The 19,998-nt window shown below is 49.6% G+C and overlaps 6 protein-coding genes across 6 annotated transcripts; 3 read left to right on the top strand and 3 right to left on the bottom strand.

The window, feature by feature from the left end:
• Window positions 1-618: 618 nt before the first annotated feature.
• On the top strand, window positions 619-2,257 carry CTRU02_208895 (NB-ARC and TPR domain protein; the record flags this gene model as incomplete). The annotated part of the gene is made up of 2 exons (XM_036726157.2): window positions 619-1,602; window positions 1,655-2,257. The coding sequence occupies 2 exons, from the start codon at window positions 619-621 to the stop codon at window positions 2,255-2,257; spliced, it is 1,587 nt and encodes a 528-aa protein (XP_036582349.2).
• Window positions 2,258-3,400: 1,143 nt separating this feature from the next.
• Window positions 3,401-4,898, bottom strand: CTRU02_208894 (mitochondrial rna splicing protein; the record flags this gene model as incomplete). The annotated part of the gene is made up of 8 exons (XM_036726156.1): window positions 3,401-3,434; window positions 3,498-3,969; window positions 4,035-4,091; window positions 4,158-4,250; window positions 4,317-4,449; window positions 4,527-4,562; window positions 4,654-4,723; window positions 4,861-4,898. The coding sequence occupies 8 exons, from the start codon at window positions 4,896-4,898 to the stop codon at window positions 3,401-3,403; spliced, it is 933 nt and encodes a 310-aa protein (XP_036582350.1).
• Window positions 4,899-7,330: 2,432 nt separating this feature from the next.
• Window positions 7,331-10,229, bottom strand: CTRU02_208893 (autophagy protein Apg9; the record flags this gene model as incomplete). The annotated part of the gene is made up of 3 exons (XM_036726158.1): window positions 7,331-8,680; window positions 8,742-9,468; window positions 9,532-10,229. The coding sequence occupies 3 exons, from the start codon at window positions 10,227-10,229 to the stop codon at window positions 7,331-7,333; spliced, it is 2,775 nt and encodes a 924-aa protein (XP_036582351.1).
• Window positions 10,230-11,268: 1,039 nt separating this feature from the next.
• CTRU02_208892 (uncharacterized protein) lies at window positions 11,269-13,451 on the top strand (the record flags this gene model as incomplete). The annotated part of the gene is made up of 2 exons (XM_036726159.1): window positions 11,269-11,580; window positions 11,637-13,451. 2 exons carry the CDS (start codon window positions 11,269-11,271, stop codon window positions 13,449-13,451), a joined length of 2,127 nt encoding a protein of 708 aa, XP_036582352.1.
• Window positions 13,452-14,197: 746 nt separating this feature from the next.
• Window positions 14,198-16,798, top strand: CTRU02_208891 (AAA family ATPase; the record flags this gene model as incomplete). Its single annotated transcript, XM_036726160.1, has 3 exons — window positions 14,198-14,287; window positions 14,375-16,496; window positions 16,578-16,798. 3 exons carry the CDS (start codon window positions 14,198-14,200, stop codon window positions 16,796-16,798), a joined length of 2,433 nt encoding a protein of 810 aa, XP_036582353.1.
• A 416-nt stretch (window positions 16,799-17,214) lies between these two features.
• Window positions 17,215-17,718, bottom strand: CTRU02_208890 (mitochondrial 37S ribosomal protein uS17m; the record flags this gene model as incomplete). The annotated part of the gene is made up of 2 exons (XM_036726161.1): window positions 17,215-17,511; window positions 17,584-17,718. 2 exons carry the CDS (start codon window positions 17,716-17,718, stop codon window positions 17,215-17,217), a joined length of 432 nt encoding a protein of 143 aa, XP_036582354.1.
• Between the last annotated feature and the right edge of the window lie 2,280 nt (window positions 17,719-19,998).

Here is a 19,998-nt window from a genome sequence, read left to right as displayed (position 1 = left end):
ATATGAGCCGAAGGATATGATCAGGGGTACTTTGCTTGAAAGAGTCCAAAACACCAAGAACTATGGGCTTGGAGGTGACGTGGGTTGATTTCGGAAGGCTTCCTTGCAAAAAAAGCGAAGTGGGGCCGATCTCAGTGGCATGGACTTTCCGTGGCGCCGCGCCGCAAGTCCATTGAGTGAATGAAGAGTTAGGTTACCTTATTTAGTGGCACATGTACGGAGTACGTAGAAGGCGATCGTGTCCGGTTGCGGTACGTACCGGAGAACTAGCGAAAGCCATCTGGTCCAACAAGGCTGCATTTACACATGGCTGTCATATCTTTGGGACAAGGGATACGCGATGGGTACCCGTTAAAGAGTACTTGCTCCACACATCTATGTCTGGTGTGCCATCCGGTACCGCCTATCAGATCACGGCGCCTTCTAGTCCGTCTTTGAGGACAACTTTTCCACTTTACCCTCTACTACCATCCCCCCATCGCCCTCCGCAGCCGGTGACATTTTCTTTTATTTCTTATATCTGTCCTCTTCTTCTCCTTCTTCGTCTATCTGTCTCTTTTTCTGTAAGGCCCCTTCGTTTCTCTCGCTACGTCGGCCTGCTCTTACTCGGCGTCAGCCATGTACATCCGCCTCTGCACTCTGGCTTTCGCAGCCTCCCTGCTCTCTACGCCAGCTATTGCTATTACTGCCGATGAAATCCCCTCCGATACACCTGTTTCTTCTCTGCTGTCCTCCGCCCAAGCTCATCTGTCCAGAGGCCAAACGACCGATGCCCTTGTCTACTACGATGCTGCTATCGCTCGCGATCCTTCCAATTACTTGACACTATTCAAGCGTGCCACGACCTATCTCTCCCTCGGACGTACGAATCAGGCAGCCGAAGATTTCAACAAGGTCCTTTCCCTGAAGCCCGGTTTTGAGGGTGCCCATGTCCAACTCGCCAAGATCAAGTCCAAGACCGCCGATTGGGATGGCGCAAGAGAACAGTACACTTTGGCCAACAAGGACGCTACCTCCCCCGAACTTATCAGTCTTGAGGAGGCTCAGGGTGCTGCCCGCCTTGCCGAGATTGCCGAGAAGAATGGCGACTGGGAAGCATGTGTTACCCAGGCTGGCGAGGCAATTCTCACAGCAAACCGTGCCATTTCTCTACGAGAAATGAGGTCGCGCTGTCGATTTCAGCGCGGCGAGGTTGAAGAGGGAATGGGTGACCTGCACCATGTTCTCCAAATGAGACCAGGCGATGTTTCGCCGCACATTAAGATCTCGGCTATCACCTTCTATGGACTTGGCGACCTTCAGAACGCCATGGCCCAGACCAGGAAGTGTCTACACTCCGATCCTGACTCGAAGCCATGCAAAAAGCTGCTCAAGCAGCAGAAAGCCATTGATAAAACTCTTGCCAGGGTAACTAAGGCATTCGACAAATCACAGCCTATGACTGGGGTGAAGTTGTTGATTGATTCTGCCGATGACACGGGTCTAATTACCGACATCAAGAATCAACTGGAAGAGCTCCGCGCTGACGGTACTGTTCCTGCCACTGCTCAATCGGCTTTGTATACCAGAGTGATGGAGATGGCTTGCCAAGGCTACTATGATGTAAGTAAACCACACCGAATTTCCCTAAACAGGAAACTCACAGCCGTCCTAGATGAACAGCAAGAAGGCGAAGCAATACTGTGAGGATGTCATCGCACTCGACAGCAAATCATTCTACGGCCTCCTGTACCGCGCCAAGACGATGATGGAAAAGGAGGAATATGAGGCAGCCATCAGGTCATTAGAGGAGGCTGGCAATGTCAGACCTGACAAAAACGATGTGGTCCAACCCTTGATGCAGAAGGCTCAAATTGCTCTTAAGCGGAGTCAGACAAAAGACTACTACAAGGTCCTCGGAGTTCCTCATGATGCCGACGAACGTCATATCAAGAAGGCCTACCGCAAGCTCTCCAAAATCCACCACCCAGACAAGGCTGTCAAGCAGGGACTCACTAAGGAGGAAGCCGAGAAAAAGATGGCGGGCATTAACGAGGCATATGAGGTGTTGAGCAACCCTGAGCTTCGCGAACGCTTTGACCGTGGCGATGATCCCAACAACCAACAGCAAGGTAATCCTTTCCAAGGCAGCCCCTTTGGTCATGGTCATCCGTTCATGTTCCAGCAAGGTGGCGGGGGTGGAAGCCAGCAATTCCATTTCAAGTTTGGCGGCGGCGGCGGCGGCGGCGGCGGGTTTCCCGGTGGCTTCCCCTTCTGATTGAACGCGCGGGTTCCTGGAAGGCTTGGCATAAATTTAAGGAGTTACAGGTCAAACTTGGAGTTCTTGGGGCCTTTCAGAGGCAATTATCATCGTTTTTCTGTTCGTAACAGCTAGGAGCTGTAAAACCATTCGGACAAGGACCAGCAAGCCAATCGTATAACAGTTTACAGCCCCTTAGTTCCTTGCACTTGAGGACAAGAGATACAATTTTTGCACTAACTTGACCAAACCTCAAGTTAAACGAACGTCTTAGCCTTCCAAAGCGAGCGCTACACAATCAACTCATCAAATCTGTTTGGAGAGGGTCCTGTACGTGCAATTTCTCTGCTGCGCTTTATATAGGTCACGTCTGCCATGCTGCGAGATGGATGTCTTAGGGAGAAAGAGCCTGAGTAAGCCGCTGTTACATTTTGTTTTTCGACTAAGTCTGTTCTTCGGGTTGGTCCCCATACGCGTCGTTGAATATTCAATACAGTCAATTATCTCATGAACTCCCTTCCTAACTGCCGCTAGGTTCTGGTAAGGCAGCTGCCTAACGACCGGCGTAGTACTCATGGCCTGCTTCGATCTGCCAGACCTCAAGTTGCGGTGCAATACTCGCTGTGACACTGTCCATGTGGGCATCACGTAGGCATTTTCATCACCTGCGTCTACAGTTGCATTTAATCGCCCTAATCTGAAATCCGATGCATTGAGAATATGGTGGTAACAGTGTGGTAGTGTGAGGAGAGTGAGAGACGGTATTCCAGATTAATGTCTGCAACTCCAGCCCTGAGTATACCAACTCCTAACGGTTGTCGTTTTTCGACGTCAACAGATTCAATATCCTTTCCAACATTGCACTTTGCCAAACCACCAGTTCTCTGATACCAAATACAGCCCACTAGCGAGACCTCCAGCACAGCTCCCATATCGCAACACAGCCAGTATTCTTTTTTAAACTAAAAAAAAAAAAACCCTCGCTATGAGTGGTATCGTGCCTCTTCTGTTTCCCGTTGCTGAGTTCCCAGGCCAAGGTCAGCTATCGCTCGGGTGAAACCACTCCTGCCTGGTCCGCCGTCTAAAATTTACACTACCGCTCTAATCGGTGATCGAAATCGTCAAAGACGTCTTTTGCTTTGTGCACAGTGGCGAGCCGCTTCAAGGTGAGTCGTTCCGTGCGATGAAATACGCCCTGAAGGATACCAGCATTAGTATTTTGTCCCTTTTGAAGTCTCGAAACGGGGGCTCAACTCACTTGGAGGCCTCGTACGCAGACCAGCAAATAGCCGTGCTAGGCATAGTAGTGACCACACGAGGGCGTACACCCTTGAAGAATCCTCTGAAACCCTCCCGCTCATACAATAGACGACACCCAGCCATGAAGCCGTTAACGTTCCTAAGCTCGGGATCGGTAGCAGTTCCTCGAGTCTGGAGCATAGTCTTGATAACATCCATAGGTGTGGTCAGGGCAGCGGCGAAGCCACCAGCAACCGCGCCGGCCAAACAATGCGTCGTTGGATCGTAATTCTTACTGGGGTTCATGGCCGTTGAAATAGATTCATAGGCGAGGAATTGAAGAGCAGTGAAGGGCACCGTCATTGACAGCGTAGTTGGGTAGGAAACATAGAAGGCCGCTAGCCCTTCAGTTTTGTAGACGTATTTGGCGCAATCAGTCATAGATCGGTACATCTTGGCTGAGCCTTGGATCTGCATACGCTGCTTGATGACTGGTGACGTGGACAATTGTTAGCTATTCGCGGGGTAGTACTGCGACCGTCGATGAGACACATACCATCGAAGGGGTTCATCAGTGCATCGCTAGCGATGGTAGCGCAGGCACCACTAGTTGCTGGCAGAGAAAACATTGATTAGCCAGTGGTACATTACAAAAACGGGAGGGCGGAGAAAAGCTCACCAGCAGCAAGGGGATGGTGGACGCCGGCCTGGTTACCGCCCATGACATGCTTGACGGCCTCATAGGTTGCAAAGTAGACAGCGTGAGCAGGGCCTGATAAGGTTAATAACCCAACTCATGTGAAGCAAACGAGGCTCCTGCTCGCCACGGGTAACATACCAGCTCCGGCCACAACGCTCGACATGCCTCTCCACAGGCTTAGAACGCCCTCTCGGCTGGCTATGCGATAGGTGCCCTGAATGACTCCCTTGTAGACAGCTGAGGGGTTGGGATTGAGGACCTGCATTCGGGTCTAAAAACTCGGGGTTAGCGGAAGATGGTGAGGCGGACAACAACCGCCGAAGCCATGAAAGTGGGTTTGTGCCATACCTTGATAGCGTCAATGGGATACATGACAGTATGTTCCTGCAAAGACAGTCAGCTTCGGAGATCCCCTAAGAACTCGACCAAAGCCAGTACAAGGCAAAGCTCGGCCGAATAGGACAGGACAGCGTACAGCTATACCTGCGAAAGCCCCAGCTGCCATGTTCTGCAGCAGGGAGAAGTTGGGAGGTAGCGATTCATAGCTATGTAGCAATTTGACTCTCAGTTAGCAAGCCTGTCTTTTGTCTTTTGATTGGTGTTATTGGCAGGTGCCTTGGAGACGGGGATTTCGAGCATGGAGATGGGTGCGGGTGGGTGAATGGGGAAGGAAAGTACGCACTCATATTCCTCGACGGGCTCTGCATTGGGCTGGGCCATTGCGGCCGCAGCGTCAGATGCTTCACCGTAGGGCTTGGGCTGAAGAGCCGCCAGGTTGACAGCTTGCGAGGGGCAACGGGATAGTCGTAGACGCCTATGGATGTGGCGGGAGGAGCTCTTGTTGAGCTGAACCCAAAGATCGCGCTTTGATTCTGCTGATGTCCTTCTCTGGTTGGACTAGAGTTTGCGCAGAGGCGTTGCTGCTATGAGTACCGAGTCGGCCGGACGTGATCGAGGCGGGTTCGGCGCGGGTTCAATCGCACAGGGAGTCAAAACTGCCGATAGTTCGTTGGCGAGCGGCGCGGTGCTGGGGGGTTGCGATGCACGTTCACGTGTGGAAGTGGTAGAAAGTCGAAGTTGAGGTAGCAGAAGCGAGGCAAGGTACCTTTGACTGTCAGGCTGGCATGGGGAAGGGGAAAAAAAATTACAGTCTCAGTTAGTCGGTACCTAAGGGCAAGTGGATACAAGCTGAGGCCTCTCACCTGTCGGTTCGGGCTTCGGAGGTACCTACGTATCAATTGACTTTTTGCTCCGGCAGGTGGGCAAGCAGTATTAGACAAAGTGTCGTCAGTTGCTGTCAAGGCCCAGTGTTCGGCATTGGCTGCCTATAAAATGGCTTATCTTCAATGGGCAGGCTTGGCGGAAAACAGACAAAGTTGGGCTAATTATCAAGCAGAAAAGCTTGCCCACAGGTAAGGGAAGCTTTTGACAAAGAGGCTCAATATGTGGATAGATCAAACGGTAAAGGGCAACGATTTTTTATCCTATTTGGTTTCGTATCAAGTAATAAAATGCCTCGGCCTCAGAGGCAGCTACTCAGCTCAACTAAGAAAGTAGTAGTCACCACCGGTGTTAAGGTGCCTAGTAGCTGAGACGCTACACGGTGCAAAATTGTTGCTGCATGCATTATCATAGTTACGATTTCTCGACAAACGGCCCATCCATCTGCCATTCATACTTCGTATCAGTCATACTGCAGGAGCTTGGTTGCCAGCTATGGTGTTTATAAGCTGCCCTCTTTGCACAAAAACTACTGCTGTCACTTCATCATTGCGAGCCCGGTCTATCCATATCTGAAAAGGTAAAATCAGATGTAAAGCCTGGAAGGCACGTACTCAAGCCCGACTGCGGTGCAGCAAAGGGGGCCGAAGTGGACCACACAAAACTGAGGTGGGTGCATTCAGTTCAACTGGGATTAGCGGATGGATGAGCCCCATCTGGAATAACTTCAGAGGTCTAGTGGCTCCTCTCATTCATTAAGCGCGATGCAGCGAGTGGCCAAAGGCAATACTTCAGTGGCACCCTCGGAGCAACACATGAGGTGTTATGAGTGTTCCGGCTCTGTGTCTGTACTCACCAAGCACTAGAAGCCCACGGCGCCAAACAGCCGAGGGGGAACACCTGCATCATCCGACTCGCATCGTACACTAGATTGATCCTTCTCCACCGTTCCTCCGCATCCTCGGGGTTGGAAGGTTAGCTGCATTTTGTTGTCACCTCCCTCTCACGGCATTCCCTCGTTCTTCTAGAAGCTGACTCCTTGCTCCGACGTCGGGTTTACTCCCTTGTAAGACAATGTCCTATCCTGGACTCACTGAATAATATATTGGCTGGACATGACTAGTGTTGCCGCTATCTTCCCCTGAAGCACTTAGTATCATTCATTCTCGCACATCCTCGGCCACATGTCTGGTGCAGTTACCCGTAGAGAAATGAACCAACAATGCCCTCTGAAGCATATGAGTAATTATTGCCAGTCGTCTTAAAGTACAGCCACCAATTTTCTTGCCCTCCAGGCCGTGCCACGTGGACACTTCTTGATATCCATATTCTCCCCCAGTGCCATCTGACAGATACAGCCTAACTTGGCTCAATTCTGTGACAGAATGCTTCCTATGGCTGGGCTAGCCTACCAGGCATCTCGGTTTCTACTTCGCCGATCACTACCGCCGCCGGAGACGCGCAACTTCAATGTCGGGTCCTTCGGAGATACGACATTTCATTTTCGGTCCGGTGTGCCAACTCTTCTTTGGGGATTTTAGGGGGGCCAAAAGCCACCTATTGTTGGACAACCGTTATTTACAGGCTGTGTCATCGTCTTTTCTCGTAACTAGTGTGCTGTCCCAGTTTCAACTGTTGTCAGTATGTGTATTGGTGGTGTTGATGCAAATTCCGCCAAACACACTTCGGAAATGTCCTAGACGCGTTAGAAATTACTCCTTAGCTGATGTCTGATTTAGTTGCAGTTAGACTCCAACTCTCTTTCTTCATTAAACAGGTCCTAACATCCGAAACTCCATTCACGGACCATACCCAAGTTCATAATCGGGACTGTCAATCTATAGGAAACATCACGAAGCCAACCATCCTTATGTCATTGTTGCACATAGTGTTGCAAGTTCGCTCTACCATTTTCTCCCTCCGTTCCTCTTTTACAGTACTCCTCCGCCTTGTCGGTTATTGCGATGCGCTTGTTGGAACTGGTAGATCAACCCCAATACCCCTGCATCCTGTCCCCCTGTGTCTTCCGTAGCACTGCTCTCCCGACTGAGCCCTTTGGGAGGTGACGTCTCCCATACGGACTCTCCCAGAGGCCCTGATCCCTCAAATACTTCATCTTCAAACAGTCCTTGCGAACCTAAGCGCTCTGCCGTTCTCAGCCCGTCTTCCGTCGACTCCTCAATGATGCCCTCACCTTGGTGTCCGCTCCGGCCCCCTCGGCTCCGATGAGTGCTTCGGACGCCGAACCCTGTTGCCGGCGGTTGGTGATGTGGGTCAAGTAACATCGACGCCATCGGCGATGGAGCTGTCATAGAGGGCCCGAACCGTGGCGTTCGGGTCTGTTGCCCAAACCCGCCTCCGAAGGCACGACTTCTCGCGAGGTCATGCCGGCCAGCTCTGGAGCTCAGCATGTCGGCCGCCAGGGCTGGCGAGTTAAGCCCAGGGAATGCCGGCGGTGGATGAAATGTATGTCGACTTCCGGGGGGTAGATGACCTGGCATACCTGTTCTGGGGTTGACCACATAGTTGTCCAGGAATCCGTAATAAGATGCCGCCATTTTGCCATGCTTCGTCGTATAGTAGTCTTCGCGGACGTCTCCATTGGCTGCCTGTTGCTTGGCCTTGCCTGCGCCCTTTTTGAAGTCGAATACGGCGAAGGAGCAGACATAGCCAACTCCATCCACGTGAATCGTAAATTCTCTGAAGAAATCAATGATTTGGTCGCTGCATTTTGGAGCCGAGAAGATGAGCACGAGAGAGGCCGTGAGAATGCCGACTATCTCCTCCACGAGAATTAAGATCTTGAGCTTATACAATTCCGAGAATTCACGTTTTACTTCAGCTGTATGCAATCGGCCCTGCCAATGGTCTGGCATGTAACGTATGTAATCGATAACGCTACGCAGGGCGTACTCTGGGTTGAAAACGGTAGTTTCTTCGGAAATCATGCCTCTGGCTGCTGCCCAGGTCGCAGCAAAGATTCCTATATAAAACAGTGCTGACTTGCCGAACAGGAGATCAAATCCCAAGAAATGCTCGGGTTCAAGGAACGATGCGACAGCCAAAACAGATGTGACGGCTCCAGCAATAAATGTAACTGACCGAGCAAACTGCTCGGTCAGCTTCTTCGGAAACTGGTCAATATATAAGCTGGCAAATGGGTAAGACATGTTTAGTCGCTCTTGAAAAAGATGCGGAAGCTCGTTAAACTCTCTGAATTTCCATTCGGCCAGTGGCGTGTATCTCCTATGGCTGAAGGTTGAGGGGTCCTTTTGGTACTCCTAATCACGCGTCGATTAGTATGTTATTCATGATATCTCATCTCGTAAGCAGGGAGCTTACATTGTAATACGTCAAAGCATGCACAAGTATAAGGTAGGCAACAACAAAAGGCCCAATCAACAAATTGATTATGCCGGCAAACATAAGCCGTGTTTTTAGCATTGCGCTCAGCTGACCTCGACGGTCTGCTTTGAGAAATTCCTGGTTGACTTGATTGTTCTCATCAAAGACAAAGCTCAGAATGCTAAAGTGTAAGTTCCACTCGAGGCTTCGCGAGAAAAAAAGGTGCTTCCGCATGAATGGAATGGGCAGAGTCAGATCGACCACGTCCTTGTTCATCATGGCTATGAGGTAATTCTCCCTTCTCATGAGACGATTGGCGATATCGTGTGCATCAAGTCGCTCCTTTGACTGATTACGGAGCCATTTCCGTTGCGACGGTGTGATGTTGATGGCGGTCTTTGGATTTGCGTCTCTGAGCGACATAACCTGGCCAACGATGTCCTGCCAAGAGACTGTCTGCATGTCTTCTTCAGGTATCTCAAGCAGATGCGTGTAAAAGTTGCGCATACTATACAGTCGCCGTAGGTCAACGGTGAACTGAACTGCCTTCCAGATGAAGTAGAAGACGTATAACCACAGGCCCATATTCCAAATAAAGGACATTTTTCTAGTACACTGGGGAATCACAACTTCACCCAGAGACTTCTTGTTCTTGTCAGAGATCAGAGAGTAGTCAACACACTGTGTCATGAACGTCAGAAATACGGCAAAGAAGGCCGATTCCCTAATTGCTGGTGAGTATTTATCCAACATGCAAAGTAGAAATAGTGGGAAGGCTGCAACATACAACAGGTGCAGTGCTCGAGCACAAACTATGCACCAAAATCCACTACCTCTGTAGTAGTAATAAACGTCTTGGATGAAGAAGTCTAAGTTTGAGATGTTAACCCATCTCCAAAGTGCCTTTTCTTTCTCGTTGTTTGCAACAAGGCCTCGAGAGAGTCGTTTTGTATGCGGCCTAATCGGTTTGATGCTATCAGCCGGATGTAACCTTTGTTGTGCTTGCGTCGTCTCCCACTGAGCAAAAGTTCGTCGAGTGGAGGGGCCAGGAATGGCAGCTGGCCTCGCCGGGTAAAGAAGCTGCTTTTTACGGGTTGCCGCCTTTACATCGCCTTCCACATCGTGCGGTTCAACAAGAAGGGAAGCAGGAACATCGTTATCGGCATCATCTTCCTGGCGGTGCCACCTCGCCCCCGGATCCCGTCGGGCTCTCGTGCGTTGTGAACCTTGTCCGCTGGCCTCTCGGGGACTTTTGAAAAGGTTGGGATTGCTCTCGAGAGTAGCATGACTATCATCGGCGGCGATGCCTCGTACTTGATCCAGATCGTAGTCTTGAAAATGCTCTTTTAGATTTTCCTCGTCGACATCGAGTCCAGCCTGTTCTTCGATATCCGGGTCGCTGTCACGCCCGCCTCTTAATGCTTCGTACGAGGATCTGGAGCCTCTTGTTGGCTGACCCAGCCTAGAAAAGATATTGGAAGTCATGGCAAATCCAAAACGATCGACTTGTTTTGGTGGCTCCTTGTCGAAGTCTACACGTTATTCATCTCTTCTTCAGCATATTTCGAGAAGGGCGGAGAGCGGCCAGTGTAAAATTAGTGATCCGAATCCAGGACAAGAGGCTGTTCGGTACTTTAACTGCAGGGTGGCATGGGTCAGCTCAGGAAAATGATTACTGACAGGCTACAAGTAAACTAAACGAAGGTGAGATAATACCATCACTTGATGACACAGTGGTCATGTGGCCAACTTCAGAAAAGCACAGGTGACAGACATAGGCTTTGGGACATTTGTAGGAATACTTACCCATGGAGCAAGGCGAAGGTGGTACTGACAAGCTTGTGTGGGGCTACTTGCCTCAAGATAATAATGGGCTACAGGTTGTGTGTTTGCAGCGCCTGTTGGGTTGAGTGACATACACCGATGACGCTCTGGAGGCTAGTGAGATAACATTAAGGGGGTTGAAAACGGCAAACTTTCGATCACAAACGTTAGTTATTCAGTTGTTCAGGTGCGCTAAGGCTTCCGAAGTTCCTGGTGAAGCAGTGCGCGCGTGACGTGAAGCAAGGTGGGTAGGGAAGGTTGGAGACATGGACGGGTATCCGAGCTCATGTGCCTCCCAGATGCCCGATAGTTGGGTGCTTTGATATGACGTGGGCGTCTGCGGCGGTGAATATCAAATTGCCGGTATTATTTCACACCGCCTTCTTTTACTGTAATTCTGACTCCTATCTTATCAGTATACCATCGGAAGCCGCCCCCACGATTCAACTGACAATTGTCTTCGTACCTTCAGGTACGTAGTGTTAGGTCGCCACAGTGCGGTTATTTAGCCAAATCATTCATCTCCGTGCAACTGGTCAGTACCTCAACAGGATTGCAGGAATCCACGCCTACTTACAGTCCCTGTCATCAGCGCAACATGTCATCTCAACCACCAATCTGACTAAGTCTCTTTCTCATTCTTTAGTGCTGTACCACGGCCACCCGTGAGCTTGTCTGGCTGCTTTTTTGCTCGTACAAAATGGCATCGTCAAAAGCCCCTGCGCCTCTGAAATCACTGCCAATCAGAGATGTGTCCAGTTCAAGTAATGCTTCATTACAGTCGCCATCCACGCCCTCGGCACTGAGAAATCCGAACCCGCTGTCCTCCAAAGTGACGGCGGTTCTTTCAACTTCATATGCAGATGCCGAATTCCGAGATGCTTTACAGTTGCTTGACGGCAGAGGCCTCGGTAACACTTCCGAAACGCGCCGGCAGCTCCGACTAGATTTGCAAAAGGAGGTGATTGATAGCAATGGTGATATCGTCTCCCAATTTGGCCGAGTAGCGGACGTAAGTTTGAGACCCTGCCCATGTTATTATGTTGCTAGTTTAACAAACTTATCCAGCAACTCCGCCGCATAGGTTCAACTTTGGACAAGCTAAACAATAATTACCAAGATGTGAGGAATCGCATTGCAGCGGCCCATAAGGACACAGGCCCAATCTTGGAAGAAGCTTCGTCGTTGATTGAGCAGCGGGCTGAGATAGAGGCTAAACAGGACATACTCAGAGCGCTGCACAGTCATTTCATTTTGTCAGACGACGAAATCGCATCTCTGACCTCAACTGCTGAGCCCGTTGATGACAGCTTTTTCGCTGCGTTGGCTAAAGCCAAGCGTGTGAGCCATGACTGCGAGATCCTGCTCGGGTTCGAGAAGCAGACTCTAGGCCTTGAAGTCATGGAGCAAACATCCAAGAACATTAACCTGGCATTCCAGAAGCTATACAAATGGGTGCAGCGCGAATTCAAAACGCTGAATATGGAAAATCCCCAGATGAGCTCATCCATACGTCGCGCCATTAGGGTTTTGGCAGAACGCCCATCACTTTTCCAGAACTGCCTGGATTTCTTTGCTGAAGCCAGAGAACGCATCCTGTCGGATGCTTTCCAATTGGCCTTGACAGGCACTGCAAGTTCTGGCGCAGAAGACCACTCTATCAAACCAATCGAGATGGCTGCTCATGATCCACTTCGCTATGTAGGCGACATGCTTGCATGGATACATTCTGCAACTGTGAGTGAACGAGAAGCGCTTGAGATTCTTTTCGTATCCGAAGGCGATGAAATTGCCAAAGGTCTCCAATCCGGTCGAGCCAACGAGCTTTGGAAGCTTCTCGAAGATGGCGAGGATGAGGATACAGAAGATTTTGATGCATTGAAGGCACTCAATGACCTAGTGGACCGAGATGTCTCCGGAGCGACGAGAATCCTACGGCAAAGGGTTGAGCAGGTCATCCAATCCAACGAGGAAACCATACTAGCCTACAAGCTCTCCAACATCCTTGGATTCTACCGATTTACTTTCGCGAAGCTTTTAGGAAGTAAATCTGGAATGCTGGATCTTATGTCTGGTCTCGAAATAGGAGCTCTAAGGCAGTTTCGTTCACTTATGAGGGACCATCTCGCGACTTTGCAGGGCGAATTTCAACAGACTCCTTCTGATCTTGGGCCGCCCGATTTTTTACTCGATGCATTGAAACAGTTAACTGCTGTAATGAAAACCTACGAGATTTCCATAGCATCGTCTTCAGATCGCGAGAGCGACTTCCACCCAATCCTTGCAGAAGCCTTCGAGCCTTTTCTGTCCGGGTGTGAAAACATGGCTCGGGGTGTGGGTTCGCCAGCTGATGCGATTTTTCTGACCAACTGCCTACTTGCGGCGAAGCATACTTTGGAGCCCTTCGACTTCGCACAGAAGAGGACAGCACAACTACAAGAGAGGGTGGTAGAGGAGAGTGAGAAGCTCACTGAAGGACAGTACCAATTCTTTCGTCGAGGCTCAGGACTTGGGCAGCTACTCGATGCCTTGGGCAAGCTCACAACAGAACCAAATGATGTCGAGAAGGTGGTATCACTTGAGGCTGTGCAGCCTGAGTTGTTGAGCCGATCAAGTCAAATACTTGATGACTTCCTGCCATCGGCACTCATGGATGCCATGGACAACGTGAGGCATCTCCAGGATTCCAGTATTGCGCGGGAAATTACGGAGAAAGCTGCTACGAGGTTCTGTAATGACTTTGAACATGTTGAAACATTGTTGCGCTTGGCGGATGAGATGGTTGGTAAACAAAGAGATGCACACGATGGGATTGATGGATCTCAACCCCTTCGTGTCTTGTTCCCTAGGACAACAGGAGAGATTCGTGTTCTCCTATCCTAATTACCAACTTAGCAAAGCCCCGTTTGTAATAGGCACCAATGTTTTTTCTATTCCATTCCGAGTTTAGCAAGCTACTATAATTGTCTAATTCATTGGATACACATGGCATAATTGCTGATTCCGATCCTTCCCCGGTATACTGTTCCGCTAGCTGCCTGAGTGAGTAGAATAAGTAGGAAATAATTCATGATACGGCAAGTTATTGCTGCGCTTATACATTGATAACCTAGTGCCATTTATTGCGCCTCTTCATTCGGGCTAACGACTTTTCGGACTATCTAAATATTGTGGTTGCTGTTTGAATGTAGTGAACTCACCTGTTACTTAACCAGAAAGATGTATGGGTAGCAGGTTCCTCATGCGGGCGGCATAGGGCTGGTTGTTGTTGTTGTCCCCTCTCCCCCACCCTTGCTCAATCTAGGTACCTACCTTAACGAGCGACGTCACTTTGGCGCGCTATCACTTGCTCCCCACTCCTCCATGATTCAATCCAATTCTGTCAGTCACTCAATCATCCATCCGCATGCCCACAGCGAGAAAAACAAAGGCTGTGTTGGCCAGCTGAACGCCTTCATATTGGATTCTTTTAACCGCGGCTAACCAATATACTGCGCAATATCAAGTCTTTAACGGCGTTGAACCATAGTATACCTCTCCTGGTAGTAATTTACCAGACACTACCTGTTGCTCTGGGCCATTAGCCGCCTTGTCATGACTATGGTCTGGCCACACTCATCACCAGCACCATGTCGCGCTCCCGGGCGCTCGCCATCCTTCAAAAGACGTATGATGACAGCTATCTGAAGTGCTCAACTGCTGTCTACTACGAGAGCCAGGTATCTAACGCTACAGGACAAATGCAGCCCAGTCCATCCTTTAACATTAACGCTTGCTTGCTAACGAGGCGCATTCTGGGTTGTTAGGGCGATGAAGACGAGGCGATGCGATGCTGGAAAAATGCTCTTGAACAAATATGCGATCAGCACATTACCAAAGTGCTACCTAACTACGAAGCGAGATCCGAGACGGAGGACGCCCTGCTAGGTTCATTGCGCCAACTTGAACTCCAATGTAAGGAGCGCATTGACCTGCTGGAAGCGTTACGGATATCCCGACAAGACGCCATGACTTCTCAAAATTCGAATGTTCCTACTTCGCAAACGATATCTTCGTCTCCTGTCCCTCCCCGCGTTCTAACTCCAGAACGAGGTTGGATTGGCCAAGGCACTATACCGGCTATAAAATACCCTGAGCTTCCCCGGCCTTCTTTACCTAACCGCCCATCTTTGGTCTCCAGGACATCATCAGAGAAGGCAGTTATTGGACGTGATCAGAGCCCTGCCAATACAACGTCACTCGCTGGGTCGTTGAGCTCACCCAGCCTGTCTGCCAAGAAGGAGCAGACCATGAGGTCTCCCAGCCCCGAGAAGTATACCATGCGGACGACCCTTCGGTCTGGTAAATCAGGGGAGAAGCCATTCAGACCCAGTCGCAAAGTAGCAAGAAATGATGAACCTGGAGCTAGCAAAGCTGCAACACTGGCTTGGAGTGTTCTAGGTTCTAAGGAGCGTTTGAACAGGACACCCCCAACGATCGTCGACCCTTCATCTTCAACATCGCCTTCTGTTACAGGTCTTGAGCACTTCCGCAAGCCGCTTGTGTCTTCCAATGCTCAATGGGATGTTCATACTAGAAGACTTGTGACACCTCGAGAGGTTTCTTCGACAATTTCAGATGCGGCAGATAGCGAACGAAACTCCAACGATCTTTCCCATGCGCGGCCATCTGCGCTATCCGTAAGCGCGGCATCAAGTGCTTTGAATGCCATGTCTATACAGGATGCGACTTCTGCTGGACATCACACGCCGGAACAAGAGAGGACGTGGAGGTTGAAGAATCAGCAGTTTTCAGCTTCTCGTTCAAACACTCCTCTACATGATCGAACTACTCGATCTGACGCCAACGATTCAGCTGTAAGATGCAAAAGCTCGTCAGACACCGTGAAAGTCCGAAGGAAGCCTGTTGCGGCCAATTACCGCCGAGACGGCGGTAGCACGGCGAATGGCCCCGAGCAAGATGTATTAGGACAATCCCATCGAGATGCTTATCATCCACAAAGGACGTCTTCGTCTAGTTTCTCGGAAGCCCCAAGACCAATCAAAAAAGAAACAGAAAAGAGACGTCAAGTGAAACGAATGGAAGACGCTGTGATAGTGGATGCCGATGAAGCTTCATCGGACGAATCTCTCGAAGACGACAACCAGGGTTCTTCAGGCAAATCAGCTTGGGAAATAAAGGAAGCACGCATTTTGAAAAATTTGCCATCCGGAGTGGATGGGACAGCTGCGAAACAGATTATCAATGAGATTGTGGTCCACGGGGATGAAGTCCATTGGAGCGATATTGCAGGTCTCGAAATAGCCAAGAATGCCCTCAGAGAAACTGTAGTCTACCCCTTCCTACGACCAGATTTATTCATGGGCCTTCGTGAACCAGCACGGGGCATGTTACTTTTTGGGCCTCCTGGAACAGGGAAAACAATGCTTGCTCGGGCTGTGGCAACCGAATCTCGTTCAACCTTTTTTTCAATATCAGCAAGCAGTCTAACAAGCAAGTACCTCGGCGAATCGGAGAAGCTTGTACGCGCACTGTTTTCTCTTGCAAAAGCGCTTGCTCCAAGTATCATATTTGTCGACGAGATCGACTCGCTGTTGTCACAGCGATCTGGGTCAGGGGAGCATGAGGCGACAAGGCGGATCAAGACCGAGTTTCTTATCCAATGGAGTGATCTCCAGCGTGCAGCAGCTGGCAGGGTTGTCAATGAGAGAGAAAGGGGCCGGGGAGACCCTAATAGAGTTCTTGTTTTGGCAGCAACTAACTTGCCCTGGGCTATCGACGAAGCAGCCCGCCGCAGGTTTGTAAGACGTCAGTACATACCACTTCCTGAGCCAGGGACTCGATCAAAGCAGCTTCGGACACTTCTTGGCCAGCAAAAGCATAGCCTTACAGATTCAGACATCGAGAGACTCGTCACACTTACTGATGGTTAGTAATATCTAGGTGAATCGGGCATATGGGGACGTGACTAGTTGTTTCCCGGTCCCAGGCTGACAATCAAATTTGCAGGTTTCTCTGGTTCTGATATCACAGCATTGGCTAAAGATGCGGCCATGGGCCCACTTCGGTCTCTCGGCGAGGCTCTTCTAAGGATGACGATGGATGAGATTCGGCCGATTTCATTGTCAGATTTCGAAGCAAGTTTAACAACGATTCGACCCAGCGTCAACAAGGCAGGGTTAAAGGAGTATGAAGACTGGGCCAAAGAGTTTGGAGAACGAGGGGGATGAAAACACCCAGAAAGGGTCACCCAGAAAATGTCGAACCTGTCTTCTGCCTTCGAGGGTCCTATTTAAGAACTTTCGAAGCGATAATGGGACAAAGTGATACTTTATATAGAGATTGATTGCTGTGGTTGGAAAGACAAGACGAGTCGTCGGGTATTTGGCCATTTTGGGATCAATGGCCACGCAGCTGGGCCAAGCTTGATAATGTTACACTAGTATTGGTATGTACAACGAGCGATCAGCAATCCTTGCACCTTCATTATCCCTTTCCGCCAATAACTTGGAAGGGGTTTTAAGGTCATAAAGTTAAGAGACATCGCCATCAGGGTTTTGGTATAGTCTCATCGTGATGTTGTACAGTGCGGCGCTTCGTCAAGTAGAGGCGGAATCGGTTCCCCTGTGGCCAGGCATAATTTGAATTATTCATCCTCTGCCCCGGGCGCCTTCTTTGCTCTATCCAAGCCATCCTCTTGCCTCCTCGCCGCCCGCCTTGTATCTTTTGCATCTCTCTTTTGCATGCGGGCTGCAAGTCGTTCCTCCTCGGTTGGAATTGGCGGGCGTTCTTCGATAGGCGTGGCATGCGGCGCAATGATGCCTTTAACAACATGACGTTTGTGGCGGGAGGTTCTCCATCCAGGAACAATCGAGACTACATCACCTGTCCTCAGGGAAGAGTTTGGGTCATGAACGAGGTAGTTCTTAGGTTTCGTAAACATCTGGAAGGCGGTTGATTGTCAGCTTTGGCTGCAGAGGCACAACAACAAAGAGACAATATGGGGCACGATTACCTTCTGAACCTTCTGGTTCCATTGTTGACCACCCACGCGCACTTTTACTGTTTTCTGCATGAGCCCAGCACTCACGACCACGCCATGAAGTTCTCGGAAGACTTGGCGAACCGCTGTTGTAACTTGATTGGACATATTGAGGTCGGGAAAAAGCTCAGAAACCGAAGTGTGGCTGGCTCGAAGGCAGTAAATGCCTTTGATTCCTGGTTTACTTCTCTTGTGTAGAGCTTGAATTATATGTGGTGAAGTGGTTCCGGCCCTTAGTCAAGGATGTTTCTTAGAGCGTTACTGTCACGTCGCCCCAGCTCTGAAAATCGCGAACTGGAGCTCAACTGATGCTGATTGGTTTCCCGGAATATTGATAATTCCGGGAGTAGAAATGTGTCAGCCGCGATTGATCCATGTCTCGCCCCTAGTCAGAGGTCCCGATAACGCGGACGAAACGACGCTAAGATAACTTTAAAAAAAAAATTTTAAAAAAAAAGGAGCCTCCTGGCCCTCCTGATCGTGTGGTCTGACACAAAAGTCCGCCTTGGGTGGTGAGAAATACTAGTAGCAACTGAACATTCTTTCCCGCAGAGTGCTTATCTCGCCACTAATTTTCGGCCCCACGTTGCCTCGGACTGTCGGTAGCGGTGATTAGACCTAAGTAATACGAAGTCGGAATTCGTCTCTGTCAGGAGTGTAACAGAAGAGGCTTTAGGTTCCTTCCATGGTACCTTCTGAGAACGTAGACTTTTTAATAGACCGGAGTCGTTGTCCACATGCCAACAGCCAACCTCTTGTCCATTAGAAGATTGGAATGAGGTGGTGGGAGAATTGATTTGTTATCCTTACCAGTTGTCATCAAAGTTTATAGCCATCAAAATATTATGAGGCTGAACTTGTATTCCAGATCTTGGATATATATGGTAAAAGCCTGCAATGATATGGCCTAAGACAGCTTTACGTGTGTTTGTCTGTAGACGTTAATACGCTGTAGTCGCTACAAACAATAGATTCAAGTGGGGAGTTGCTGCCGTTATTAAGTGCAGAGGTGGCCAGTCCAACAAGGGGCTTTTGCTTTCTGGGCCACCAAAGAAGTGGCGGAACAAGTCACACAGGAGAAAAAGAGGGCGAAAATGACAGCAATGTTGAGTCTTGGGGACGAGGATATAATCGACGGATAGACGCTCTTGTAAATGATGATGAATGTGTGTTTCGGATAGAGGCAATCTTAACTGGTGTGTGATGATTAAGAAAGTCTACATTATCAATGGCAAGTGTCGGGCTAATTGACGGTTCATTACGTAGTAGTAGTCGCAATAGCAAAGAGAAAAATAAGGGAAAACACATAGACCCTCAACTACTGGTCATGAGGAAAGCACAAGCCACTTCAGAACATCAGCTTGTAGAAGGGAACCAGATAGGAATCACTTTGACCTCCAATATCTGCCACGCAGGAAATTGGGAAGTGCGCGCAGTGTTAACCGTTGGAAGGATACGTGTTATTGCCTGAGCACCTTAAGACGAAAAGGACACTGTAGAAGGAATGTGAGTTGCAGCATTGTTCGAGAGATTCCTATTGGATAGTTTTCCTAAGCGCACCGTCCAACTTGGTTTCTCTGTCACGGCGCACTGCTGGTGCTTTACCAGGTGTGCTTGAAATGGCTGTCTGGAGTACCAGATGGCCCCACCGGCCGAACCGATGATGGCAAGGTGTCATGTAAGGGAAGGCAGGTGAATCCTCACTGCCAGGTTGCCATACAAGTGAACGATTTTCTACGACACGTGCTAAGTCTGCAAAGCGCTACAAGGATATCATTTCTTTCAAGAAGAGACAGGCAGCAAATACTACCACACTACATGGCAAGGCATGAAATTGACTAGGAACAGATTAGCAAGCGCTCCGGATGGACCTTTTGCAGAGAGGAGCATGCAAAAAGGATTGAAACTCCACCTTGGATGAGCCATGATTGGTGAGGAAAGACGAAAACCACTGTTGTGCTATTGTGTTGCTCAATTTTCCAGTGCGGAAGAGGGAGGGGGAAAAAATGTTTCTGCCAGCAGAAAGGGACGGACGCACACAATCCTATTGGCTGAACAGTCCCTGCATCGGTGGTTGGTCCGGGCTTCCTCACCCCGCCCTCGTGCTTCCTTCCATCCTCCCTAACTGCATGGAAGGGGACTATACCTCTCAAACTCTTTTCTTCCAGATACTGCTACGAGTATTAAGCCTACATTCCTCCTCGACTTAATCCTGCCATAACCTACTTCTCATTCACCTCTCGCAGCATTACACCATCTGTGACAGTGCGCCTCGCTCCATCTACACACAACGCGACAACTGTACCACGCAAAAAAAAAAATTTTAAAAAAAATTAACATTCTTTTTTCAATTAATTCACCTTCTCTTCCCATCCTCCCAATTCTTCC

Source organism: Colletotrichum truncatum (assembly GCF_014235925.2).
Source record: "Colletotrichum truncatum strain CMES1059 chromosome Unknown Contig_0005, whole genome shotgun sequence".
Classification (NCBI taxonomy): domain Eukaryota; kingdom Fungi; phylum Ascomycota; class Sordariomycetes; order Glomerellales; family Glomerellaceae; genus Colletotrichum; species Colletotrichum truncatum.
Note: the sequence above shows the minus strand (reverse complement) of the source record. Positions and strands in the feature narration are given on the sequence as shown.